The sequence below is a fragment of the Peromyscus eremicus genome, chromosome 9 (genome assembly GCF_949786415.1).
Source record: "Peromyscus eremicus chromosome 9, PerEre_H2_v1, whole genome shotgun sequence".
Classification (NCBI taxonomy): Eukaryota; Metazoa; Chordata; class Mammalia; order Rodentia; family Cricetidae; genus Peromyscus; species Peromyscus eremicus.
This window is the reverse complement of record NC_081425.1, coordinates 107,755,326-107,779,057: the sequence shown is the minus strand read 5'-3', so window position 1 is coordinate 107,779,057 and position 23,732 is coordinate 107,755,326. Positions and strand designations below refer to the sequence as shown.

The window sequence follows — 23,732 nt, the reverse complement described above, 5'->3', positions numbered from 1 at the left end:
ATGTATGCATGTATGTGTGCATGTGTGCATTGTGACATAAATACACACCTATATCTACATTGTCAAATATCTACATTACTTAGAAAAAAAATTTTGAGACACGTTCTATGTAGCTCTGGCTCTTCTGGAACTTGCTATGTAGTCCAGGTTGGCCTTGAACTCACAGAGATAATACTGTCTTTGCCTCTCAAGTACTGGGATTAAAGGTGTGCACCACCATGCCCAGCTAAAAAGTCTTTTGTCTACAACTCCTGGTTCAGTAATTTACTTACAGAAATCATTTAAAACCTGGTGGCTGAGTAACTGATTGTAATGTTTGATACTCTCTGTCTATCTATCTATCTATCTATCTATCTATCTATCAATCATCTCTCTTTTGGAGGCTCAAACACAGGGCCACATACAAGCTAGGTAAGCACTGTAACACTGATCTACATCTCAGACCTAACTAAAATTTTAATTAATAAATAGATGTCCTAAAGTTTATGCATAAGTGAAAGACAAAATGCTAAACATACACTAAATGTAATGGCAAATATCTTTGAGATCAAAATTCTGGACACGGAAATTTGAAAGGTGAATCCTCACAGATTTGCTTCATGTTGTATGGAAAGAAGCCTAGGCTTCGAGAACTGGCTAGTACATTAAGGAACACTGTTGAAATATTCAGACCGAGTCATTTCAACTTCCTTACTGTTCTGAGCAAACTGATGCTCAAGGTTAGAAGTGCTATTCTCAGGCCACCTGAAAAATCTATGGTTCCCTCTATTCCCAATTGTTCTAGGAGCTCTGTGACACTGACATCAGCAGCCTCACTCTGCAGATAACTGAACCAGATCTCAGAAGTGGCCAATAACCTGTCAATTTCTCTCAGCCTGGCTTCACCTTCTCTCTCTAAATTTCCTTGAATAAGCTCCCACTGTGTGTGGCTGGAGGTCAAGGTGGACTCTACAACCTTCAATTAGCCTACTTGACACTGCATACAAATTCATTAGGTATTTCTTTCACGGTAGAATTTCTGTGAGTGGCTTGCTCAGCACCTGAGAGTCTGAACAAAACAAAAAAATCTCACGTTTGTTTTCAAAGACTATTCTGTTTTCCCCATAGAATATTAGAGGACCAGTCAACTTCAGATGCTTATCTTTTTTCTTCTATAAGTTGCTCTGGTTGGCAGGTATGTAAACTGTCAACTGTGTTTTCAAGGCAGAAATCTGAAATGAGTCTATGGTACCAGATGATCAACTATGCCCCAGAGCCCAAAGTCCAATGCCAAAATCTGAAATGTTGAGTAGTGGCTGGTGAAAGAGACCGGCAGAAGACAGCGGTGAGCCGTGATTCTGAGATCAGGAACTTGGCTGGGCACAGGGTTTTTGTTAGTTCATAATGAGCAAAATGAACTAGGGAAATATGGAAGGCCTTTTAAAGTCACCTTCTAATGGCAGCTCACAGCTTTGGAGTCACAAGATCCCAACTTGCCATGGCCACCACCAGGGAGCTGGCCTCTGTGCCTTGTCTTAATTGCATCCTTGCCTTGTCAGGTCAGATGCTAATTCTCCGGTAGCTCTAATTTAAGGGTCACTTCTGGGGCTGAGGTGATCCCAGAATGCATCTATAAAAAGAGGGGCTTGGCAGTGCTTATTTATATCCCAAGTGACAGAGAAGCAGAGCCAGTCAGATTCTGGCCAGCTAGCCTAGGGACCCAAGGTTGTCCTGCTGGCTTCCACGGCACATACACAGATGCATACACTCTTGTGCAGACACATTTTCATCTGTCCACACAGGACCATGTCCGCACCCCTCCAGTAATTTTCTTCACGGGTTGCTGAGAAGGTTGAGCGCCTTTGCTCTATATTTCCATTGCACTGGCTACTTCTCCCTCTCTCTGAATAGTAATGCTGCTTGTGATTACTCGTGGGGAGTGAATCTTCACCACGCAAACACACAGTAAGAGGCGTAGTCTCTCTCATTTATGACTGAGTTCTTAGTACCGAGCATGCAGTATATATTAAAAAATGTGTTGACTAAAGGACTGAAATAAAACTAGAAATTATGTAGAAGCACAAACGCAGTGGGAGAAGTGGAAAGTCTCTTACATGGGTGTTATTTCAAAACAGGATGATTAGAATAAATTTTCTATAAAGTAACTATGCTGCCAGATTTTGTTTTATTATTTATTTAGTATGAGCATTGTACATATGCATGTGGTGTGTGCATGTGTATTTGTGTGTGTGTGTGTGTATGTGTGTGTGTGTGTGTGTGTGTGTGTGTGTATGTGTGTAGGCCAGAGGTGAGCATTGGATATCATCCTCTATTATTCTCTTTCTTATTTCTTTGAGGCAAGGTCTCTCCATGAACACAGAGTTCACATTTCTTGGCTAAGCTTACATCTGGCAAGTTTCAGTAATCCTCCTGTATGAATTGCCCAGAGTCTGGGAAGACACTACATCCAACGTAGGGTATCTGAGGGAAAAAAATCTACATACACTATACTCGTATGTCTGTTAACTTTATTCCTCTAAGACGAAATTCTAGCTATACAGCTACAGCTCCATCAGGCGTTCGGGGCAGGAATGAATCTAGATACACCAAGCTCCTTGTCTGCCTACTCTATATCTCTGGGATGAAATCCTGTCTACAGAGCTTCAGTTCCATCCTGACACTCAGTTCTCTTTTGTCCTCTCTTTTACTGCCCTCTCATAGTCCCGCTAACGACTAAGCTCTTATGCTTCCAGCCTCATCTTCATCCTCTGTTTCTTCGCCCTCCAACTCTACTTGCTCTCTACTCCTGGCTCTGATGAACTCTACAAGAGTTCTACCTTACCATCTAAGAAACCTCTGTGTTCTTCCCTTTTCCCTGGTCATGCCATTCTGTTTGCCTGTACAGAAAATGCTTGTTTTCTTCTTCCCCTCGCCAGGCTGTTCTCTGCCTACTCAGGGAATGTTGCTCCATCCTACCTTCCACCTTGATATGTAAAAACCTCTTTTGTTCTGAGTCAGTTGCTCTGGAAAGCCACTAGGCCTCAAGGCAAGGGGATGGTCTGAGCTTCATTTGCACAAGAAACAAAGCTATGCATCTACACCTGCTTGGCTTTGCCTACTTAACCTTATCCAAGTACTGGCCTGAGCAGGAAGTTCACACACATTCTATGGTAATTGTGAGCACAAGAAATTCATAACAAGGCACAGCTGAATATTAAGCTGTGTAACATCAAATAGTCCATGCTAAATGGCTTCCCACTTGACTGACCCTTGGCCTAGTCCAGGTGTAGCTTTAATACACAGCTGGGCTCCTTATAACATATTCTTGTGGCTCATCACATTCCTGTTTCTGCCCCAACTTACACTGGGCTTGCTACATGGATGCTGGGATCTGAACTCAAGGCTGTGTAGCAAGTGCCCTTAACCACTGAGCTATCTCTTCAGCCACCCAAATAGTTATTTCTCCCAATTAGGAATAAAGTAACAGTGGGTGGGTCCTAGAAGCATTAATGGGTTCTGTACATCTAGGCAATTATTCTGGCCATAATAAAAAAAGTAACTTATTCACATGGCTTTTGGAGAATTACTCAGTGGGCCTCATCTATAACATGGGAATAAGAACTGAACCTATAGCACAGCCTGGCTGTGAGGATAAAGGGAGAAAATGCATGGAAAACACTCAGTTTCAGTGTCAGTCAGTCAGTCCTGCCACTCATGGCTGTGGCACATCCGAGGCAGGACATGCCACTTGCTGTATTAGCCAATTGGTCTGACTCACAAAAATCCAGCAGTTGATACCTTGATGCTGTTAGCCTTTGACATGGATGAATCTGTGTCACCTATCACCAGCCCACATCGTACAGTGACCTCTCCTGTCCTGGGTGCTTTCTCAAGCTAAAGCAAACTGAAACACCGAGAAAAACATTAGCAAACTGCTATGCAATCTCACCCTAGTCTAAAGCCCCAGCTGCCTCTGTGAGCACAGTTCCCTCTGGACGGAGGTTCATTCTTTGCTCCATTTCTTGTTATTAGCAAAGCGGCAGATTGTCTCAAGGTGCTCTGCACAAAGGCTGCCGCTGCGGCTTACGGGAACTGATTGCAGCTTTTCCCACAACTTTTAGAGGGATGGACCATTTCAACTTTGTTTCACTGTCAAGTTGAAAAACAACCTTAATCCTGACAAGAAGAAAAAACAGCTGATGTGAGCAATTAGAGACCTAGAAGGCAGGACACACAGTAGGGCTTCGGCTCTTGGCGGCCTTGAAATGGGTTTTTTCTTCCTGTTTCAAGAAAGCTTCTGTGTGTTCTGTAAGTAACTGGGATGGATGTGTTTGGAAGGACTGTAGCTGGCTGAAATCCAGGTGCCTTGGAGGATCTGATGTCCTTTGGGTGTGGGATGGAGTTAGACCATCCTGTCTGTCTTCACCCCACTGTGAAGGCTGTGGAACTTAGTGGCAGGAACGCTCAGGTGGAGCTGGGGTGGGTGCTCAACCTCTCTGAGTCTTGGTTCCAACATCTTTTTAAAGGGCATTGGGAGAATGGAATCACTCTGAGAGTCCCAGGAACATATTCAAAGCACTTAGTCGTGCCAGGCACTCAGTGAGTAGTTAAGGAGCAGGAGTTATGTATGCTCCGGTACTTATTTTAGACATCTGAATTTATCTACCACAGCAAAGGCAATTAAAGGGAGGGTATGGGACATTGCTCTGGGTCACCCAGCTCTATGCTAAGGGGCAGTACTGAGGTTCCTTGCCTAGGTTTATCTGTTTGGGGTTGTCTTTCTCTCTGAACCCCACTGAAGCTTGGGAATCACTTGTCTTACATAAGCTCCTCTGCACAACACATCACATCACAGTTCCTGGACCTTTGCCCTTTGACCTCTCCAACTCAGTCTTCACTTCCAAAACCTAGCTACTCTGCCCTACACTCCCTTCATGTTTATTGTAACACATGCTGCAGAAATGTCTCTTGTCTCATTGCTTTGTAGCCTACTGCTCTCTCTGAAATATTCCCTTCACTTCCTCTTTGTCCACAGCTGGCTCCTGAAATTTCTGCTTATGGCTTTCCCAAGATGGATCTTGTGTGATTGTCCTGGTTGAAATAATATCTTCCCCACTTTCCTCTTTTCTCTGTTTGCGTCTTAGGCAATGCTTTCTCCCACTTGATCATTCATTCCTTTCCTATTGCCGGGCTCCCTCAATAAATGTAAACTCCTAAAGGGCAGAGAGCATCTCTTGGAGCACTGCTGTGACCCCAGCACCTAGCACAGTATTGGGCATATAGGTGCTCTGTAAAGATATGCTGGGTAAACTAATGAGTATTTGAATGATCTGGGAGAAAGACCTGGGTACCTGCTTGCCCTGCCTTTTGGCCTCCTAAAAGAACAGCGTGAAGCTACCCACAAGCCAGAGACCTTTCCAAACAGTCATCTGCCATAAAAGCACATCTTGCAGGCAAGGGAAATGGGTGGATAGTTGCTAACTATATCTTCCAACTGGGCTGATCTTTGAAAAAGTTCGAGAGGCGCCTGCCTCCCTCAATCCCAGGCTGCTACTGCTGCTGAGGCCCCTGAGGGAGGAAAGGAGGGTGTGCTTGGGCGCCTCTTGGGCTGGCACGAGGAAGCCACATCTCATCCGCCCTCCTCCCCCAGCTCCTCTCCAAGAGAGGAAGCAATGCAGATGGAGATGAGAAATAAATATTCCTGCCTGCTCTGCGCCACTGCAGACGTTTTCCAAAATGTCTGGCTTGGACCACAAAATCAAGCCCACCCAGGAAAGGAGGCGCTCAGCAGGAGAAAGAGGGGGGACAGGGTGGCATATTTGTCGATAAGCGTCAGCTTTCTGGGGGGCCGAGCACATGGCTCATCTTTGGCAGTCCTGCTGAGGTGGGGATGTGGTAAGTGCACAGTAACGCTCAAAGAATGGAATGAGAAAACAGGAGCAGAATTAAAGGAAGGCACACCAGACTGCACAGGCTCCACACCTCTGTCCTGGGTCCTGGAACACACACAGCTGCTTCCTGCACTTGTTCCCCACATATCTCACTCACCCCCCCCCACTGCCCCCACCCTTTCACCTCGATTCCATTCCTGAGAAGTTAACACCACTGGGCTGCCAGCATCCTTCAAAGACCCTCTGCAGTTTGGGCAGGAACTCAGAATCCATGTGTGGAGATATTCTTGCCACCTCTGAGTAGTTCAGCTCCCCCTCTCTAATACTGGAGTCCTGGCAGGCAACGAGAACACAGGCAGCAAATGGGAAGTGGGTGCCTGTGGCCGTGGGGTGGCCAAGCACGTGGGAGGAGCATCACCAAGGAGGGAAGTTCCAGGCTTAGCAGGTCTGGAATGTTCTGTATGGCAGTGTCTTTGCTGGGCATGCCTCTAGGCTGCAAAATGTCTTAGAAAAGATGAGAGGATGGGAAATGCAGCTGCAAAGTCATCATGGGACACTTTGGTCTGGGTTTCTCACTTTCTCAGGGGATTCCCAGGATCCTGAAATCTTCATCTGGTGGCTACTAAGCCAGCTGCTAACAAATCTTTTGGAAAGTTCATGTTAGAAAAGGGTCTTGGCTGGGACAAAAGTAGAAGTAATAAAGAGCAAAGGGGCCTCCCTGGGTCATGGGTTCAAGTATACTGTGGTGAAAACATTGGCTCAAAATGACGTCTTAACGCCAATGTCTTCTACGGGCATTAGAAGTTTGCAGAAATATTGCACTTAACTCCACCCCATTCTTCATCATTTCCACAGTTGCAGTGAGTAGTGAATCCTTGTCTATTTCCAACTCATGTGCCCTGAATCCTTCTTGTGAGTCCTTCCCACTCATGAGCCCATCTGCCTTCCAGCGCCAGGCATTTGCCAGTGGAATCCCACTCGCTCCAGAAGCCACTCAGCGGTGGGAAACTGGCAGGGGGTTGGCTTCTTGTCCCCACTCCACATATTGCTATGTGACCTCAAACAAAGGACTCCCCCTCTCTGGGTCTTGGTTTCTTTCTTTGTCAAAGGAGTGGGCTTGGTAGGTTTCTTTGCAGATATGACACATTATGGATATATTTGCAGAGTGAAGTTTGCATGCAATGTTTCATTGTCCCTTTCCCAATCCACCCTTGACAATGATTTCTAGGTCTGAAGAACTGCAGAACTCTAGGGCATGCTCCTGGATTAATTCATCTTTATATTTGGGAAGGTCACAGTTACACATCAAAACAAGCTGGGCATATTGATAGATGGATACCATCTAGTAACTGTTTGAAATGTCATCAGTCAACATTTGCTTTTGTTCCTAGCAAGAGAAAACTATGGACAGAGGAAAGACCAAAATAGGATATATTTGTTTATTTACTCATTTTTAGGACATGTCTGGAAAGAAGTTGTATGCATGTATGATTGTAACTTATCATAATCATATTCATTACTTGTTATTAGTAATCAATGCCATTTATCAAGTCTTACCTAATAAACTAAGACCATTATCCACCTCCCATATCCTTACAAGTGAGGAAACCCAGGCTCAAAGACCTATTCAGGCTCACACAGTTGGTCAGTATGCTGAAGGGATTTCACTTCTGTGGGACTCCAAAGATGAAGAGTTGTACCTGAGATGATGTTCTGGGCCTTACCTGGCACTTGATGCTCACTTGGGAGATTATTACAGACAAAGGCCCCTAACTTCTGTTGTTCCAGCTTAGAACTCATGCACCATTACTGTACCCACTTTGCAGGAACTTAGAGGGAAGCAGAATCAATGACCTTCTCCTCTGATTACTTATCTACAGAAATCTGCTGCCTCCTGCTTGTCCGTCTACTTAAACTTTGGCCTCGGTCTTACCTAATTTTAGTGTAGAACTGGAGCCTCAAAGAATTTGGGAAGGATATGTCAGCATCTCAGGGATATATAAACACAAACAGCTCCTGAGTCCAGGCAGGCAGACTAGGAGAACTTCTTGTTCAGAGGAATCACACAGGGCTGCCAGCACATCCAGTCTGTAGAGACTCCATATTTCAACTCCCATAGACTGGGCCTGTGTATTGGACAGATCCACTTGGAAATGCAGCCTCCATTCTCTATGAGGTCTCCTGGACTTGAAATGTGAGCAACTAACTCAATTAAGAAAAACGTAACTAGTAGAGTAAGGACCATAAAAAAGGCATTCGAGCTCCAGCTGACCTGAAGGTCACCATATACAATCCCTAAAAGTATTTATTGGTAAAAAATGGTGGTCCTCACTGCATTCCTGTCATAGCCAAGAGAGGGGAAGGCAGGTTACTCTGGCTGTGCACGCATACTGTGCATTCACACATGACATGGAACCGACAGTTTCCACGCCCTAACAGGATGCCCTGCCTCTTCTTCAGTGTTTTACATTCATGAATTACATTCATGCTTGAATGTAATTAACACACACTGCCACCCCAAACAAAACCACACATTACTTATCATCCAAGCAGAACCACAACTGAACCAAAACAACAACCAGGAAATCAGGATGCTCTTTACTTACCGTAAATGACAGAAAAGAAGAAAACAAAGTCCCCTCGTCATATCTGGATAACTTCGCCAGAACACCTTCCAAAATAGTTACAAACTAGTAAAATAGCAAAAAGAAAAAAATATTATTTCAAATTATAATTGTTTACAAGAAAGAATAACATGTCCCAGCCACCTAGAGGCTAGAACTCAGCCCCCTGCTCGTTTCTGCATTCCATTTTTTTAACTCTCACTTCGGAGAAAGGAAAAGACTGCCGTTGCATGGCAATATTTGACTTATCCGGCTTTCTCTTCATTATTATGTGATTGCAAATACGGAGTGTTACAGAAGTGCAAAGTGACAAAATATTATTGAGTTGCATATAGCATGCGATAATATTAAATGCACTTTTCAAATCCCAAACTGCGCAAAGCAGTCTTTACATTACATATTAGCACTACATTTAATCCAATCTATTTTTATTTGTATTTTATCAGTAATTTGGGGGAAACAGAAGTTTAGCACTGGCAAATATAAATGTCTTCCCATTCAGCATTACTTAGTTAAAATTCTATAATTCATGAGGGTGACTGAAATAGCTTTATCTGACTTTTCTGTTTTATTATGACTCTCACTGCATGTGAAACTAGAGAGGAAAGGGGTTTTCGGGATGGCAGAATTCCTTATTACCGTTTCACTTTATGTATTTCAAAATCTAACTTTGTCAGTGCTGAGAAACAAAACAAACGTTTTCTTCATAACCTAGTGCGACGTTTGGGGACACATTCTTATTAAGATAACATATGCCGCTTTATCAATTGATCTTCACACAGCTCAGGAACATCAGAAAATCCTTGCAAGCCGGGGCTGGGTGATGTACAATCTTGTTTGTTGAGAGATGTGAGTATCCAGCTCAACTTTTTAACGTGTTACATTTTAATGGAAATGTAGACACAACAAAGCAACATTCACAATGCCCCCTTTCACCTGCCGCTGAAGGTTACCTTTGCCACCAAGAGTGTGATCATTTCCTTAACGGTTTCTTCAATTAGTTCATCTATTTTTGAATGGTATTGATGCTAAAGAAGACAGAAAGACACATATTAGCATGTCGGGTGGTTGACAGCACTGCATGCGCCCATGGATTTAGACCATACAATCTATAAAAAAGCCTGGCTTGCAGACTCAGTTTGTTTCCATAGTCCTAGAAGCAGCTGTACGATTCTGACTTCTGGTCTTTGATGGCGAGAGACCCAAAGCGCTTAAAAAAATCACAAGCTCATTGTTCCTCATCTAAGGCTTCAGATGCCTTTGACGTGTGTGGACACATACACATAACAGCACACTTGGCTGGCTTAATGGCCTGGCAGTGTGTTGAACCAGATTTCACAAAGCTTGATTCAATAGTAATCTAGTATATTGGGGAGGGAAATGCTATTTCTGGGAAATTGCTGGGGGATGCAACTCCAGCAATTTGGGGGTCTCTCTAAAGGGAATTTGACTAAGACAATGATTTTGCAAAAACCTGTCAGGTACTTTGGGCCTTAGAGCACATCAGTTCTGACCCAGAGTCCAAGTAAAGTGTCTCTTTCTGAGCCACTGTGACAAACGACACTTTTTTCCTTTTCTTTCTGTTTAGCAATAAGCAGACCCAGGCTAGACCTTCTGCTGAGACTGTAGCTAAGTTTTTCCAAATTTTTTCAAACTGGTGCTGTCGATTAAATTTAAATAGTAATGTGAAAACAAACCCCCACACAAACAAAAATCTGCTGTAAATGCCAGGGGAAAAGGAAAAGCAATTTCAACACAAATTATTATATGCCAGCTCCTTGACATTTATTAGAACATTTTAGTATCCATTTGAATTATTTTGTATTTCCGTAACACAAAAAACAATAATACAAAACATTGTTATTTGGAAAGGAAAAGTGCACTTACCCACTCTTTAGCAAACTTTCAGAAGGATGATTAATTAGGAATAAAAAAGAAAAAGGAACAGTGCAAATAAAAATCAGGACAAAAGGACACACGAGAAAATGAAAATTAAATAAAGCATCACAAAGCTATTAAAACACAGAAATAAGAATAAGATGTGCTGCAATACTCTGGTTACTGGCAAGCAGGATGATTGAACAGGAGCAAGGAGATGAGAGGTTGGTTTGGACTTGGAAGACCTGGATAATGTCCCAGCATGAGGGCAGAAGCCATACTGCCTCCACATTGAGCTCAGTTTCCTTAGCTGCAAACCTTCAACAGGTGACAGCATTATGACCTGGGCCCAGAATGGGAAAAGACAATATAGACTGCTGATTTCCACAAGGGGCTCCTCAGTGAATATGCTTTAACTCCATGCTTTTAAACAACCAAGAGACACATGATGGTTCTCTCCCCCAAACCCCAATCCCTGTTTAAAGAAGTGGACATATTAAGGACCTTAACTTGACTATTCTATGTGTTTCTATAGATTTCCACATATCAAGACATCAGATGTATCCATAATGGGTATAACTATATAACAACAAAGAACAAAGCAAAACTTAACACAAAAGCTGTTTGGTTGGTCTGTTTTAGATACATTGCTTAAGAATTCAGTGTCCGAGCCCTTTTCTGGCACCGAGGCTCCCAGACTCATAGAGCTATTTTGAAGATCTAGTGAGTACCTAGATGTGAAAACATTTTGCCAACTGTAGTTGCAATTCAAATACTATCATGTGTTCAAGTTCCTCAAGTAGCCACAACAGAGGCATCCTCCTTTCAGTAGATTGCATTCAAGAGAAAAAAAGCAAACGGTCCATGGTGTTCTGTCCTGATGACTCAGAACCCTTGTTGGCCACACTGCTAGATTCAAGAAAGATTTACTTGTAAATAGCATAAACCCAAAACTTAAAAAACAAGAAACAGAATCCATAGGACTCTGTACTAGAGACACAAAGAAGGATGTTAAAGCAAAAGAATATGGGAATATTGACAGTATTCCAAATTCATTTTTAGGTATTGAAATAAGACCCAGAATCATATCCTCACTTTCTGTTGTCATGTGACTGACTTGTTCTACTAGATTTTCTTTGGATTGATGTAAATGAGTCACATTTATTAAGTTAATTAGGACATTATGCTTAGCCAGAAGAGCTGGCTGTGTGAAAGTTAGTACAAGATAAAACAGTGCACAAGGGGCTTCTTAACAACCTTGATGGAAGTGGTAAAAGCAGATGGAAAGTATTCTCTGTATCCTAACTCAGGTTAAGGTGTATGCCTTGTGTCTAAGGGGTTAATGAGGAACATGCCCTTTCATGTAGAAACAAGGTCGAGACACCATGGCTTATTGAGGTATGATATACCTTCACATGCTAATTTATATGTAGTCCTACTATCTCTCCCTTTCATTGTATATAAGCATTATGATCTTCCTGTTATAATAAACATTTTTCCAGTGTGTGTGTGTGTGTGTGTGTGTGTGTGTACACTTGCACATTTGCTTGTGGAGGCCAGAGGACTACCTGGCTGTCATTTCTCAGGAGCTGTCTACAGATCTTTTATTGGTCTGGACATATACCACCATGCCTGACTTTTCATGTGGGTAATGGGGACTAGACTCAGGTCCATGGGCTTGCACAGCCACCCATATGGACTGAGCCACTTAGAGTGTTTTAATATGGTTATGTTGCCTCTTTGTTCCAGGATTAACTTTAGCTTGGGATCTCTGCCACTTTGCTTTCTCACCACCGGAGTGGAACCAGAACTACATTCTGAATGTAAAACTGACATAGACCTACCCAAGTACTGACATAATACATGAACATACAGTTTAGAAAGTATGTGGAGCTCCTCTAGCGGCTCATGCCTATAATCCTAGCATTTGGTGGGAGATAGCTAAGGCAAGAGGATTGTTATGAATTTGAGGCCAGCCTGGGCTACAGAGTAAGACTTTGACTAAAAAAAAAAGAAAGGAAGGAAGGAAAGAAGGAAAGAAGGAAGGAAGGAAGGAAAGGGAATTTCTACATGGCCATATCACTACTCCCCCAGGAGTCTCATTAAAACCCATCAGCATGTGGCTATATGGCTGTGCACATTTCTTTAAACACACTTCAGCTCTACATACTGTATGGCAATCATGCCTTAATACTGGCTCTATGAGTCATGTCACTAGAGCTAAATATTAAAGAATTCCTCATTGCTATTCAGGTAATGACAAAATCCACACACCTCTTTCTTCCCAGATTTTCCTGCCATAGGTAACTTATTTGACTAACTTGCTTTTCTAGAACAATAATGAGTCCACCCCGCTAACACCATTCTTTGCTCTTTCTGGGGTGATTTATTGTTCTGTGCAAATGGGAAACCTCACGGAGTGGGTGCATGCACATAGGAACTTCTCGTTCCCATCGTCCGTCCCTGCCAGCTCTTGTCATGAAGCCCTTTGTAAACTGCCTCATTATCCCACTCCACCTGCAGCCTAGCAGGTTTTGCATCTTCCAGTTCTCTCTGTGGCCTTCTTGGGTTCACTTGACCCATGCTCTGAATCATGGTGGTAGTAACTAAGAGAAGCATCTCCCTTTGGTGGTGAAGAGAGGGAAGTTCACTTTTGCATCTGATGGGCTAAGTCACTGTAAATCCAGGATTACTACGTGAAAAGCATCCCACTTGACTTCCTGCGCTGCACGTTTTGCCTTGTCATGGAACAGATTGTGTGTATGTTATCTTTCTGTTAAGACCATCTGACCTTGGAAATGAGATGAAAACACACCAGGCCAAGTGAGAAACTACTTAACACACAATTTCCTCTCTATTGGTACTTCACAAATTTTAATGAAAAAATAAATATTTAAGATGGAAAAGTATGGTGAACAAATGTCTCAACAGCTGCCTTTAGATGAGATTCAGGAAGTGACTGTCAAACTAGAGATTGCATCCCCTCACTAGTGCTTAGTCTGAAACAGGCTGAGGGAGGTGGGGTCCAGGTGTGGTCAGAATTAGAAACTAGATCTGTAAAATAGGCATAATGGTTGATATTCCGAAGTACACACCACATGAAAACGGAAGTCCAGTCGTCTCCAAGTATTCTTATCTCAATTCTAGAGTCTTTCTAGTCATCCTTACTCATATTCTTATCTCAATTCTAGAGTCTTTCTAGTCATCCTTACTCATATTCTTATCTCAATTCTAGAGTCTTTCTAGTCATCCTTACTCAAGCCCCTTTAAAGCCAGTTTTACTTTAGGGATGAATCTTATCATTCTGTGAACTATAGACCATTTCGTGTGACTTCCCACTAAAGTTCTGCTCCAGGCAACGGCCACCATGCCAGGCTACTAAGAAGCAATTCAATTACGTCTGGTTTTATCCTGACCACTTTATGCTACATAAGGAGTGACCACAAGCTGGTCACTTAGGTGCTGCTAGCTCATTAGACTTAAGAGAAAATTCTGATAGGTCTTTCTAACATGATTTGGGAACAAATGTACTTAGGAGAACAAATGATTAGAATGCAGTGTTAGGTGAGTCCTTAATACAGGTATTTAGTTTGGGTGTGTATATATTATTTCTGGGAAATATATGTACAAACTTCAGTAATTATTTTCATTTAAAAAGTGTTGAGCTGTATAGGAAAAAATAGTCTTTTCTATTTCATTAAATTCTATGCCCAGAATAAATAAGACTCCGCTGTTTAGCCTCAGAGTGTTACAACTCTTTGATCTTACCCAGAAGTTTGAGGACTGCATCTCCACTGTCAAAAGTCTGTGTATTACACACTGTTTCTAATATGTCACTCAACAAACAGGCAGAAGTGACTTGTTAAGAGCACACAGCTTGATAAATAAGATGAATCATCATAGGATCCAGTTATTTAATCATTGGAATTTTTTGTCTTTTAGAAAACCAGACTCCAAAGTTAAGCCAAGATCATTCTGGTTTCGCCCAGAAATGATTCATGGTGAACATAGGAGCTGGAGTCCATTGGGGTAGGTGTGAACGTATATCACATCATTTGTTCATAAGGATCATAGTTCAACAAGGACTTATGGTTTGGATTAAGAAACTCTATGGGCCCCCAGAAATTATGAGAATACCATTTATAAGTATTTATTTCCTAGGAAATGGATCTATGGCTTTCACCAGCTTCCCAATGGAGTTTGGACAACCTCTCCCCAGTCTCACAATTATCCCCAGGTCTCCAGCATTGAGATCACAGTGACATGGCCTGTGACTGACCAAGGAGTAAAGCATCTTCACAAGGCTATTGGCAAGCCAATCTGGAAGAAGGGATCTAGGACCTCCTAAGGACACAGAGAGGTCAGTCCTATGGTATCAGCTCTTGTCTATGAGAAAGGGGGTCATCCTTGTGAATCTCAGACATGATGTCTATCTCAAAAGCTCTGAGAAGAAATTTACAAATTAGTGTCTAATCTTAAAAGAATTTCTTTTTGTTCTTACTCTGAAGGGTACCATGCTATCATAGAGAAGATATTTAAAAAGGAAACAGAATGGAAGAGAGGCAAATCATGTACATATATGAGCAGAATACATAAAGAATCCAAATAACCTAGCTAGAAAATTGGGTAAAGTTATATGTATCTCCTGGAATGTTGTTCAGCCACAAATAGAAAGACCATTCATGCTACAACATGCATGGATCTTGAAAGCATTACACTAAGTAAAGGAAGCCAGACATATACAGCCCACCTATTGCTTGGTTCTATTTATACGAAACTCAAGAACAAAAACAGGTATACCTGCAGAATACAGGTTTGATGATAACCTAGAACTGGGAATACAGACAGAACATTGGCTATTGATGCATGGTTGGTTTCTTTTTAGGACCACGAACATGTCATATAACTGACTGTGATAACTGCCAGGCTTTGTGAACACAGTCCAACTGTAGAAGTGTGTACTTTTGAAGAGTGACTCCTATATGCATGCGATTTGCACCTTGAGGATTTAAAATGCAGCACCAGCGGCCGGAGCACAAGCAGAGGAAGCTTTAAGGGGAGAGAGGTTCCAGACTGACACCGATCCAGAAAGTATAAGCTCAAGAATCTTTAGTAACTTGGAGAGACTTGATGATTTTGAGAACCCTCAGTGAGATTTGCAAAGTGGGCTCTGTGAAACCCATAGGTTTCAGAATCCTCCAGGGAAGCGTAGGCAAGTGGTGGTGTGAAGAGGTGCTGAGGTGGAAAGGAAATCACCAGCTGGGGCTCCCGGCCTCCCCCCATCCTGATCAACTCTATTTTTATGTTTTATGTGCTAGGCTTCTGGATAAAGAATGAAGAACTGATTCTGCAGCTAAATTAGGCTGCCTAAACGTAGAGCAGTGATATCATTTTACAGATGGGGAAACTGAGGCTCACAGAGGCTGCCAGCATTACCCAAGTCTACTTTGCAGCACAATTCAAGACACTTATCCAAGCGACTGGCAACCCAGGTCTCCCCTCCAATTGTTCCAACCCTTCCTTCTCCCTGGCTCATTTTCAGATAACTGAGAGCCTTGCATCACTGCTTCCCAAAATGTGGCCTCTGGGACAGCCACAGTGCCAGAATCATCAGAGTCTGCAACAGAAGCTTAACCCCCTGTGCGCTTTTTTTTTTTTTTGCATTGGTACACATGTGCATAAAAATGTGTGTGCAGGTACATTTATGTATGTGTGTGGTACATATTTGCTCATATTTGTACCTGTATGCTGGTGCATATATGGGTATGTGCTTGTATGGGAGATGCCAGAGGATATCTTGGATGTCATTCCTCAAGAATTGTCCACCAGAAGTTTTAATTCTGTTACCATACCCCAGACAAGTTGAAATACTATATGATGAGCATTCTGGAAAGGTGATACACAATGGCTTTGTGGAACCACTGTTCTGACTCATGTGGCAATGTGGCTTGGGGATGAGAACTCAGGGCCCTGTATTGACTCCATGCCTAGAACTTAACTCTATAGGGATGCTTGAAAGCAATCAGCTAGAGCACAAGCTAGTAAGGGTGGTTAAGGCAGCTCACTTGTCGGGGAAACAAGACTGGAGGACATCTTGCCAGAAGAGAATACCACCAACCCACATATAAAATGGAAGGTGCCGAAGGAGAAAATAAATAACGGATAAGGAGCAAATATAATTTAGTAAAAATTCTGAGCATGTAAGGCTGGTATTGAAAGATCTGATTTAGGAGCAATTTATGCCAATTGGCAACAGCATAGAGTTGCCAGAAATGTTACTGAATTAATTCTAAATTGGTATATGAATATCAAGCTGGCTTGAGGCCATCGGAGAAAAATGATCATGATCGTCTTTAATCAAGTCCAAGTTGCTGCTTCCTTCCCCTTCACATTTTAAATCTGACTTTAGAATCAGAATCTCTACAAAGGAATAAACTTCTGGTCCGGGAAGATTCACGGTCACTTCATTCTAGGGAATATCGAAAGCCTGCAAGTTGATTTGCACCCGCAGAACCTATTGGAATAGCTTGGGAGTGGCTTGATGCGAGGCAGAGCCCTCCTGCTGTCCAGATATTCAAGGGCTAAGACACTACACACAGGAAGTGATGAGCGTTCGGACACTCCCACATCTGCTGCAGATAATGGCCTAATAAATAAGGTCACCAAACATCCCCCAGCTTAAATGAACCACTGAATCCTTCCAAGAATCCTTCCAAGTGACCAACATGCTCATCAGCACATGCCTTGGAAACTGATTTGATGGATGCTGAACATTTATCCACAGCTTCATCTGCAGATGCTGAGTGCATTTCTGAAACCAGCAGACTTTGTAGAAGGAAGGCATTTGTGAAATTTTCTTCTACATGATCAATGGAGAGGAGAGGGGAAAGTCTTTTTTTTTTTTTTTTTTTTACCTCTTGGCCCATTTCCATGCTGCAAAGTTTTGTTGATTGAGCTTTGGCATCAACCATAACATTAAACATGGTGCATATTGACTGTGGGACTCGAAAATCTGTTGATCGACTGGTTTTTTGCAGCTTAACTTCAAATGCAATCCTGGTTCTATTAAAACAAAGTAGGGAAAGACCAATTCAGCATTCAGATGGTGAGACAGAGTAGACATGTTCTGAGAGGTTAGTGAAAAAGAAAATTGAAGGCTGTAATCAGTTTCAATCTACAATGACTTCACACAAGTTTTTTCAAACGACTTCCCCAGCTAAGGAGTGCTTACTTATGTGGATGGTCCTGCATGCCCGTCCTTTCTCAGCAGTGCACAGAACACCTGTAGCTCGGGATATTTCTACCTATAAATTACATGGTATGGAGAACCCTAATTGCAGGAGAATAAATGAATTAAAAACCTCGATTATAGCATTATAACATATGCAGCTTCTCTCACATTGGCAAGTGCCTACCTCGAATCACTTCACTGAAAAACAAAACACAAGAAGGCAGTTTCTCAGCCCCAAAACCTCAGCATGGAGGAAAATCTTAAATGACCTTTATTGTTTTTTCTTTTGGTTTTGAAAGAGACTGAAAACCTCTTTTTTAAATTCAACTATTTTAATATTGTTTGAAAACTAAAAAGTAGATTGTGCTTGCTAAAGAATCATTAGAAGAAAATATATCAAACCATTGAAAATGGCCCCATTTTGGAAGAGGGATCAGATTAAAAGTCATTGTCTTTGGGAACTCACAGAATGGCCTTTTGGTTTGCTTTGCTTTGTTTTCTTTATCAGTGTTACTTTTTTCGATAAGTAGATATTCTTTTTTTATAATTAAAATGTAATAATGTCCTTGGCATGCAACTATATTGTAGAAACTTCATATATACAACTCAAGAATTGCATACATCTATTGTAACTTTTTTTTTGTAACATAATATTGACATGGGTCAACTTATGACACCAGAAACCTACTAAGCCCTCACAGGAAAAGCTAGCCCAATATAGGTAGTTTGCAGCACAGGTGTGAGATCCAGTCCTTGGCACTGCCATTGCAAAGTGGGGGACTAGCTCTATTTAAAAAGGTTTCAGAGAAGTGGGTCACATCCTCATATATCCTTTGAGAAAGCACCTGGTCAGTAAAGTGGCTTCATTAAAGCCCCTTTCATCTAATGTGTCTATTGCTGCTCTACATTGTCCATTGTCACCTTCCAGAGCTCATGCAGCCACCAGGATGGCATTGCCTTAAGAGGAATTGGTAGCACTTTTCTATTGGTGCATAGGAGGACCACACAGCTAGTTAGCTCGGGAAAGGATGCCAGCTTGCTAACACACCCTGGGTGCATGCAGGGAAGCCAAGTATAATTTCTAAGGTTGGAAGCCCAGTTCCTAAGGAAAAAAAAACACCCCCCAAACACCCCTATAGATTATATGATCATGTTAAAGATAAATGTATCTTGGCTTCTAAAGACTCAGTGCACTGAAGTAGCTTTCTAATCATGATGATCATTTTAAGCTCTGCTGAAAATATATCATTTTCTAGCTCTGTGAAAAGGAGGCCTGCTGGGTACTGAGTTGGACTGGGCCCTGGGCTGATCTTCTGAGGCTTATGCGCTAGTTCCGGCCCAATCTGAGAAATGGAAATGCTAACTCGTTCCCTTCCAATGAAGCAAGTGTCTTCCCTTTTCACATCTTTTCACAGGAGAACTGTTCCTAGCCTGTGGAGTGCAGGCCTGTGAAAAGAGGAAGGCAGAGGCAGAAAATGAGTATGACTTAGGGGGCGCTAGGGGTCCCCAAACCCAGGAATGGAGACCCAGGTGACTCCTTGAGGGCAGAGCAAGATTGCCTTGCTTTGCACCTGTTACAGACCTGATATAGACCAGAGATGCTGTTACTGTCAGGGAAGTGTACCAACTGTCTCAGATGCTTCGTCCTGAGGAGTACCATATTGTAAGCACTGCATACCTAAAGCCATGACCCACTGTGCTTGGTATATGGTTCTAGGACAAAGGTTATTTATTTTGTCCTGAAGAAGTAATCAATAGCTCTAGGCTCTTCTAATATGTATTATATGCCTTAAAATGTCTAAGGGCCTCTCTATGCCCTACCCTCTGTAGCTGGAGTTGGGATATTTCCACCCATGTTTGTGCTTAGTTTTAGAGCCTTGACTGAAAGGAACATCAGGAAATTCTAGAGGTCAGGGCTGCCCATACATGTACAGTGAGTGATTCAAGTCCTGACAATAAGAGGCTTCTTAGCTACTGTGTTCTGGGAGGATAAGGAGTGTCCAGGGATTCAGGTCCATTCCCTGCCTCTGAGTGACTCATCTTCTTTCTATGACTGAACATAATAATGATTATAATGTGGTGAGGGGTAAACCACATTTACCACGCTCATATATTCTCTTTATGTCTTCTAAGTGTCTCTCATTTTACCCCCTATCCAGTAGGTTGGATTACGTGAAGGACGTAAGTACATATCTACATCGGTGGGGACACAGATCAAGAGAGGGCAGGTCCTAATTCTCCTTCACTCTAGCTCCTCTGGAGACAGAGGAAAAGACAGACGGATGGCCTTAAAGAGTTACCCTGTAAAGAGATTTTGGTCATTGGACAACCACTGCTTTTCCTAAAATTATTATAGACTATGATGAGATTACAGAATTCAAAACTGGAAAATTTTTGACCATTTAGTTGAAAACAAAGCCTGTCTTTGGTTCTATAACTGGGCAGAAAAGAACAAAATCCACTGTCTGAATTTCTCAGACTTAAAATTTCCAGAAGTACAAACACCTGCCCAGTGTCTCCAAAGCTCATGGCTCTTTCCTTAGTTCACTATGAGTTCTAGTTACCTACCTGCAACAGTGCTGTTCTTCTGCCTTTTGAGGTGTCAGTTTGGATGCATTACTTCTCCTTTTTTCTTCCAGGGTAGCAAGGCTGGATTCAGAATGCTCCCAGGCAGGCCCAGCTGCCCTCACATACAACTCATTCATCAACTAAAGTATAGAACATCTGGAGGCCTGGGAAGCCACGATTGCTTGTGGCTTGCTTCCTTCCTTCCTCCCTCCCTTCCATCCTTCCTTCCTTCCATCCTTCCTTCCTTCCTTCCCTCTTTCCTTCCTTCTTGCCTTTCCTCTTTCCTTCCTTCATTTTATTTTTTCTTTCCCTTTCTTTTCTTTTTTGAATAAGGAAAACTAATAGGATACTTATAAACTAGAACAGAAGCTTGGATATGTGTTTGGGGATAGGGAGATGGTAATGATACCAAACACAGAAGTGAATCACACTGGTTTGACATGTGGATATAGATACCCCACGAGGGGAGGAAAGGCTCTTTCCTTCTCTATTGTATTTCAAGGACTCAGCACTGGACCAGGTCTATGAGAGCAAGTCAGAGCATCTTGCTGGATAAATAAAGACCATCCTTAATCTCTTCTCACCACCTTCTTAGAATAATCAGCTTGAGAACTGAAAGCACAGTGATCCACTTTCTACCCTAACACTGTAAGCTACAGTGGCAAAAGGGGGAAATCTGGGGGAAGCCAAAGGACATGTTCATGTCTCATGCCTTCATGCTGACTCCTGGTTAGAATGTGGGCAAGAAAACAAACAATCGGCACACACTAGGCCCTTCATTCATATGGACAGAATAACTGAGGCTTAGTTTTTGTTGGGAATTCAATGACCTAGATTCCATACACAATGGTTCTAAAACTAAACATTTTTCCCTCTTCCTAATTGTTCATTCTCCATGCCCATACATTTATAAATATTTATCATGTAGCTATTTTGTAAGAGACAGTGTTAGATGTTTGGGACCTAGAGGTGAGCGAGAATAAACGTGAGTTTTTTTTTCCTCGTGGAACCAGTAACAGGGCAAATCGGTGGCCAAATAGTTTTGTATCTGGTATGGATAAAGAACTGGTTAGCAGAAATTCAAGGTGGGCAGCTAACCATTCCTGCTGACCTTTAAAGATCATTGTTGTTGATATTTTGAGACAGGGTCTCACTATGTAGCCCTGACTGGTCTTGAACTTACAGCAACCCCTGCCTCTGCCTCTTTTAGTGCTTGGGTTACAAGCATGCACCAGTATGCCTGTCTGTACTGGAGCTGACTTGGACAAGCAATCACCTCTGGAACGTTCCACAAATGTTCCATATCACAGCCCATTGACAGGGTCCCCCTGGTCTTTGCAGAGTCAGTGGACAACGGAAGGAGGGCTGGATCTCTCCAGTCACTGGTTCTTACCGTTTGACGCAGGACTCAATCATGTCACTTGCCATCAGTTTCAGCCGCTGTTCTAAGTGTTTTCCAAACTCTTCCTCAGGCCAGTGTAGGTCACGGATGAAAGTCTGGAGGGCATCGAGTTTCCAGAACAAATCTTCTGATGTACCTGATCCATTACTGGCAGGATAGGAAATTAGAAATCTAGAGTCATTCAGTGGTCTTGGGCTTGAGAGAAACTAACACAGAGACAGCTGGGGGCTGGAAGGCTTAAGGCAAACAGTGGCTTCCACATACGAAACAACGCAAGTTGGCGGTGGAGGGGGGCAGTCTCCACTGGCAGAATTTGAGTTTTACCATACAGGACTCAGTTCGCTTTGCTCAGCCAATTGCTCCAGACCAGCGAGATGTCTGAAGAGGTTGTTGTCTCCTTATAAGTAGGAGGATAGCGTATGGTAAAAATCAGCCTTCTTTTAATAACCACATTAGCATATGTGATGATTCAGACGAAGGCTATGAACCAGGGGGAGAAGAAAGTCTCCATGGATAATAACTACATGACAACATGCAGTTATTAAGATCCAGGGCTTCATGCATTTCCCCAGTTCTCCTCCAGGGTGGAGGCCTCTTGGAAATGGCACAAGACTTTGGTTTCAAAAGGACAGTGCTAACAAAGTGGTGAGCGAGGACCTGATTTCTCTCTTGAAGAGCTGGAAAAGGCTGAGGAGACTCCAGATAGAGACAGGGACACTTGGATCCCTTGAATCCCAAAGTCCTGTCCAGTGGCTAACATTCCAATTTTCATAGACCAGCCCATTACATAGGCCCGGGATGAGGGGAGTTGGGACAGACAAGATGAGTGGACAGGGGATCTTTGCGATACTTCAGGGCTCAAAACCTGAGCTCTTTTCCCATTGTGCCATATTGCCCAGTCCTCTACAGATCCAGGGAAATGGGACTTGATTCCTTTTTGTATGACGACATCCAAGAGACGTTTACCTGGAACATCCATGGAAGGCCTGTGCATGGGAAACGTTCCACCTCTTCCTCTCTTGCCCTTCTCTGGCTGGCTTTCTCTTTTGTGATCACCCCATTTGGAACTCTGAGGGGTGGCCAGCCCCCTATCCCCTTCCTCGCATACCACTAGTGCTAACACAGTAATTTATAAAATGTCCAACACACCATGCATTACCACTTGTTCTGACATCGTCTATAGAAACAGATGAGAGTGGGTGTTTCTATTGTGACAGATGCCAGCTGCATTGAATGAATGCTTCAGAGAGGAATACAGCTATGCATAGATGCGTCCACAGCTACAAACTCCCAACATGCCGAGGGGGAGCCAGAGCCCGCGGCCTGCACCGACAGGGCAGCGCTTTCAGAGCAGACCAGTCTGAGGTCAGTACGCAGAGGTATCTGACACGGGGGAGCAGGTAACATGGAGACACGTCCTTAAAATGAAAGGCGGCAAAGGAAGAACTGGAATCATGAAAAGATATTGAATCAGGCATTTCCTGGTGGGTGACTGAGGATCCACGCCTTCTTTTCAGATGCTGCGGTGAGCTTCATTTAAACGTGGGGATGCATTTCTCTCCATGGAAGTTCAGCCTTCCCCTACCCTACCCAACTTTGTCTAGTCTAAGCCCCGTTTTGGAACTGCATGGTTTATGTTTTAAATCATTAAGTACATATGAATGCAATAATTGGTATTTATTACAACAACATTTTGACACCCATCTGGTTTCAGAGTTTCAAAAAATTCTTGTAGCATTTTTCTCTTTGAAGAGCTTATTATTAAGTTTTGACATGAGGAAAAGAATATTTTCTTTTTATTTTTAAGATAAACTGTTAATGTTAAGGCAATAGCACAAAGATTATTTTGATTGCTGAGCAGTTACCAAAATGTGTTCCCACCCATGCCTTAATTAATGGAATGGAGACTATTATCTGCTTCATTACAATGTCTTGATTCATATCTTTTCAAAAACAGTATCACAGAACATGCATGGGACAAGCTAAGAGAAGCTCTCAGCTGTTTTGCTTTAATTTTAAACAGACACTATCTAATCTAACAAACAGACACTATCTAATTGAACTGGTAATATTGTCATCTTAGCATGAATATGATGTATTTTTGTTAGGAAAATTTTTTCTCAACTATGAAAAATTTGGAGGGTTGAATTTGTCTCTAG

General features: G+C 42.5%; 1 protein-coding gene across 13 annotated transcripts in view; it reads right to left on the bottom strand.

The window, feature by feature from the left end:
* Positions 1-23,732, bottom strand: part of Cadps (calcium dependent secretion activator) — a 456,343-nt gene that overhangs the window by 61,711 nt on the left and 370,900 nt on the right. For 11 of the 13 annotated variants that reach the window (XM_059274214.1, XM_059274212.1, XM_059274215.1 and 8 more), the window contains 4 exons: positions 21,565-21,720; positions 17,287-17,434; positions 9,448-9,522; positions 8,477-8,560 (listed from right to left, as the gene is read on the bottom strand). In XM_059274214.1, the coding sequence (XP_059130197.1) occupies positions 8,477-8,560; positions 9,448-9,522; positions 17,287-17,434; positions 21,565-21,720 (463 nt within the window). Of the gene's footprint in view, positions 1-8,476; positions 8,561-9,447; positions 9,523-10,381; positions 10,397-17,286; positions 17,435-21,564; positions 21,721-23,732 lie in introns of all 13 variants that reach the window. The other 2 variants (XM_059274221.1, XM_059274220.1) reach the window with 1 other exon arrangement.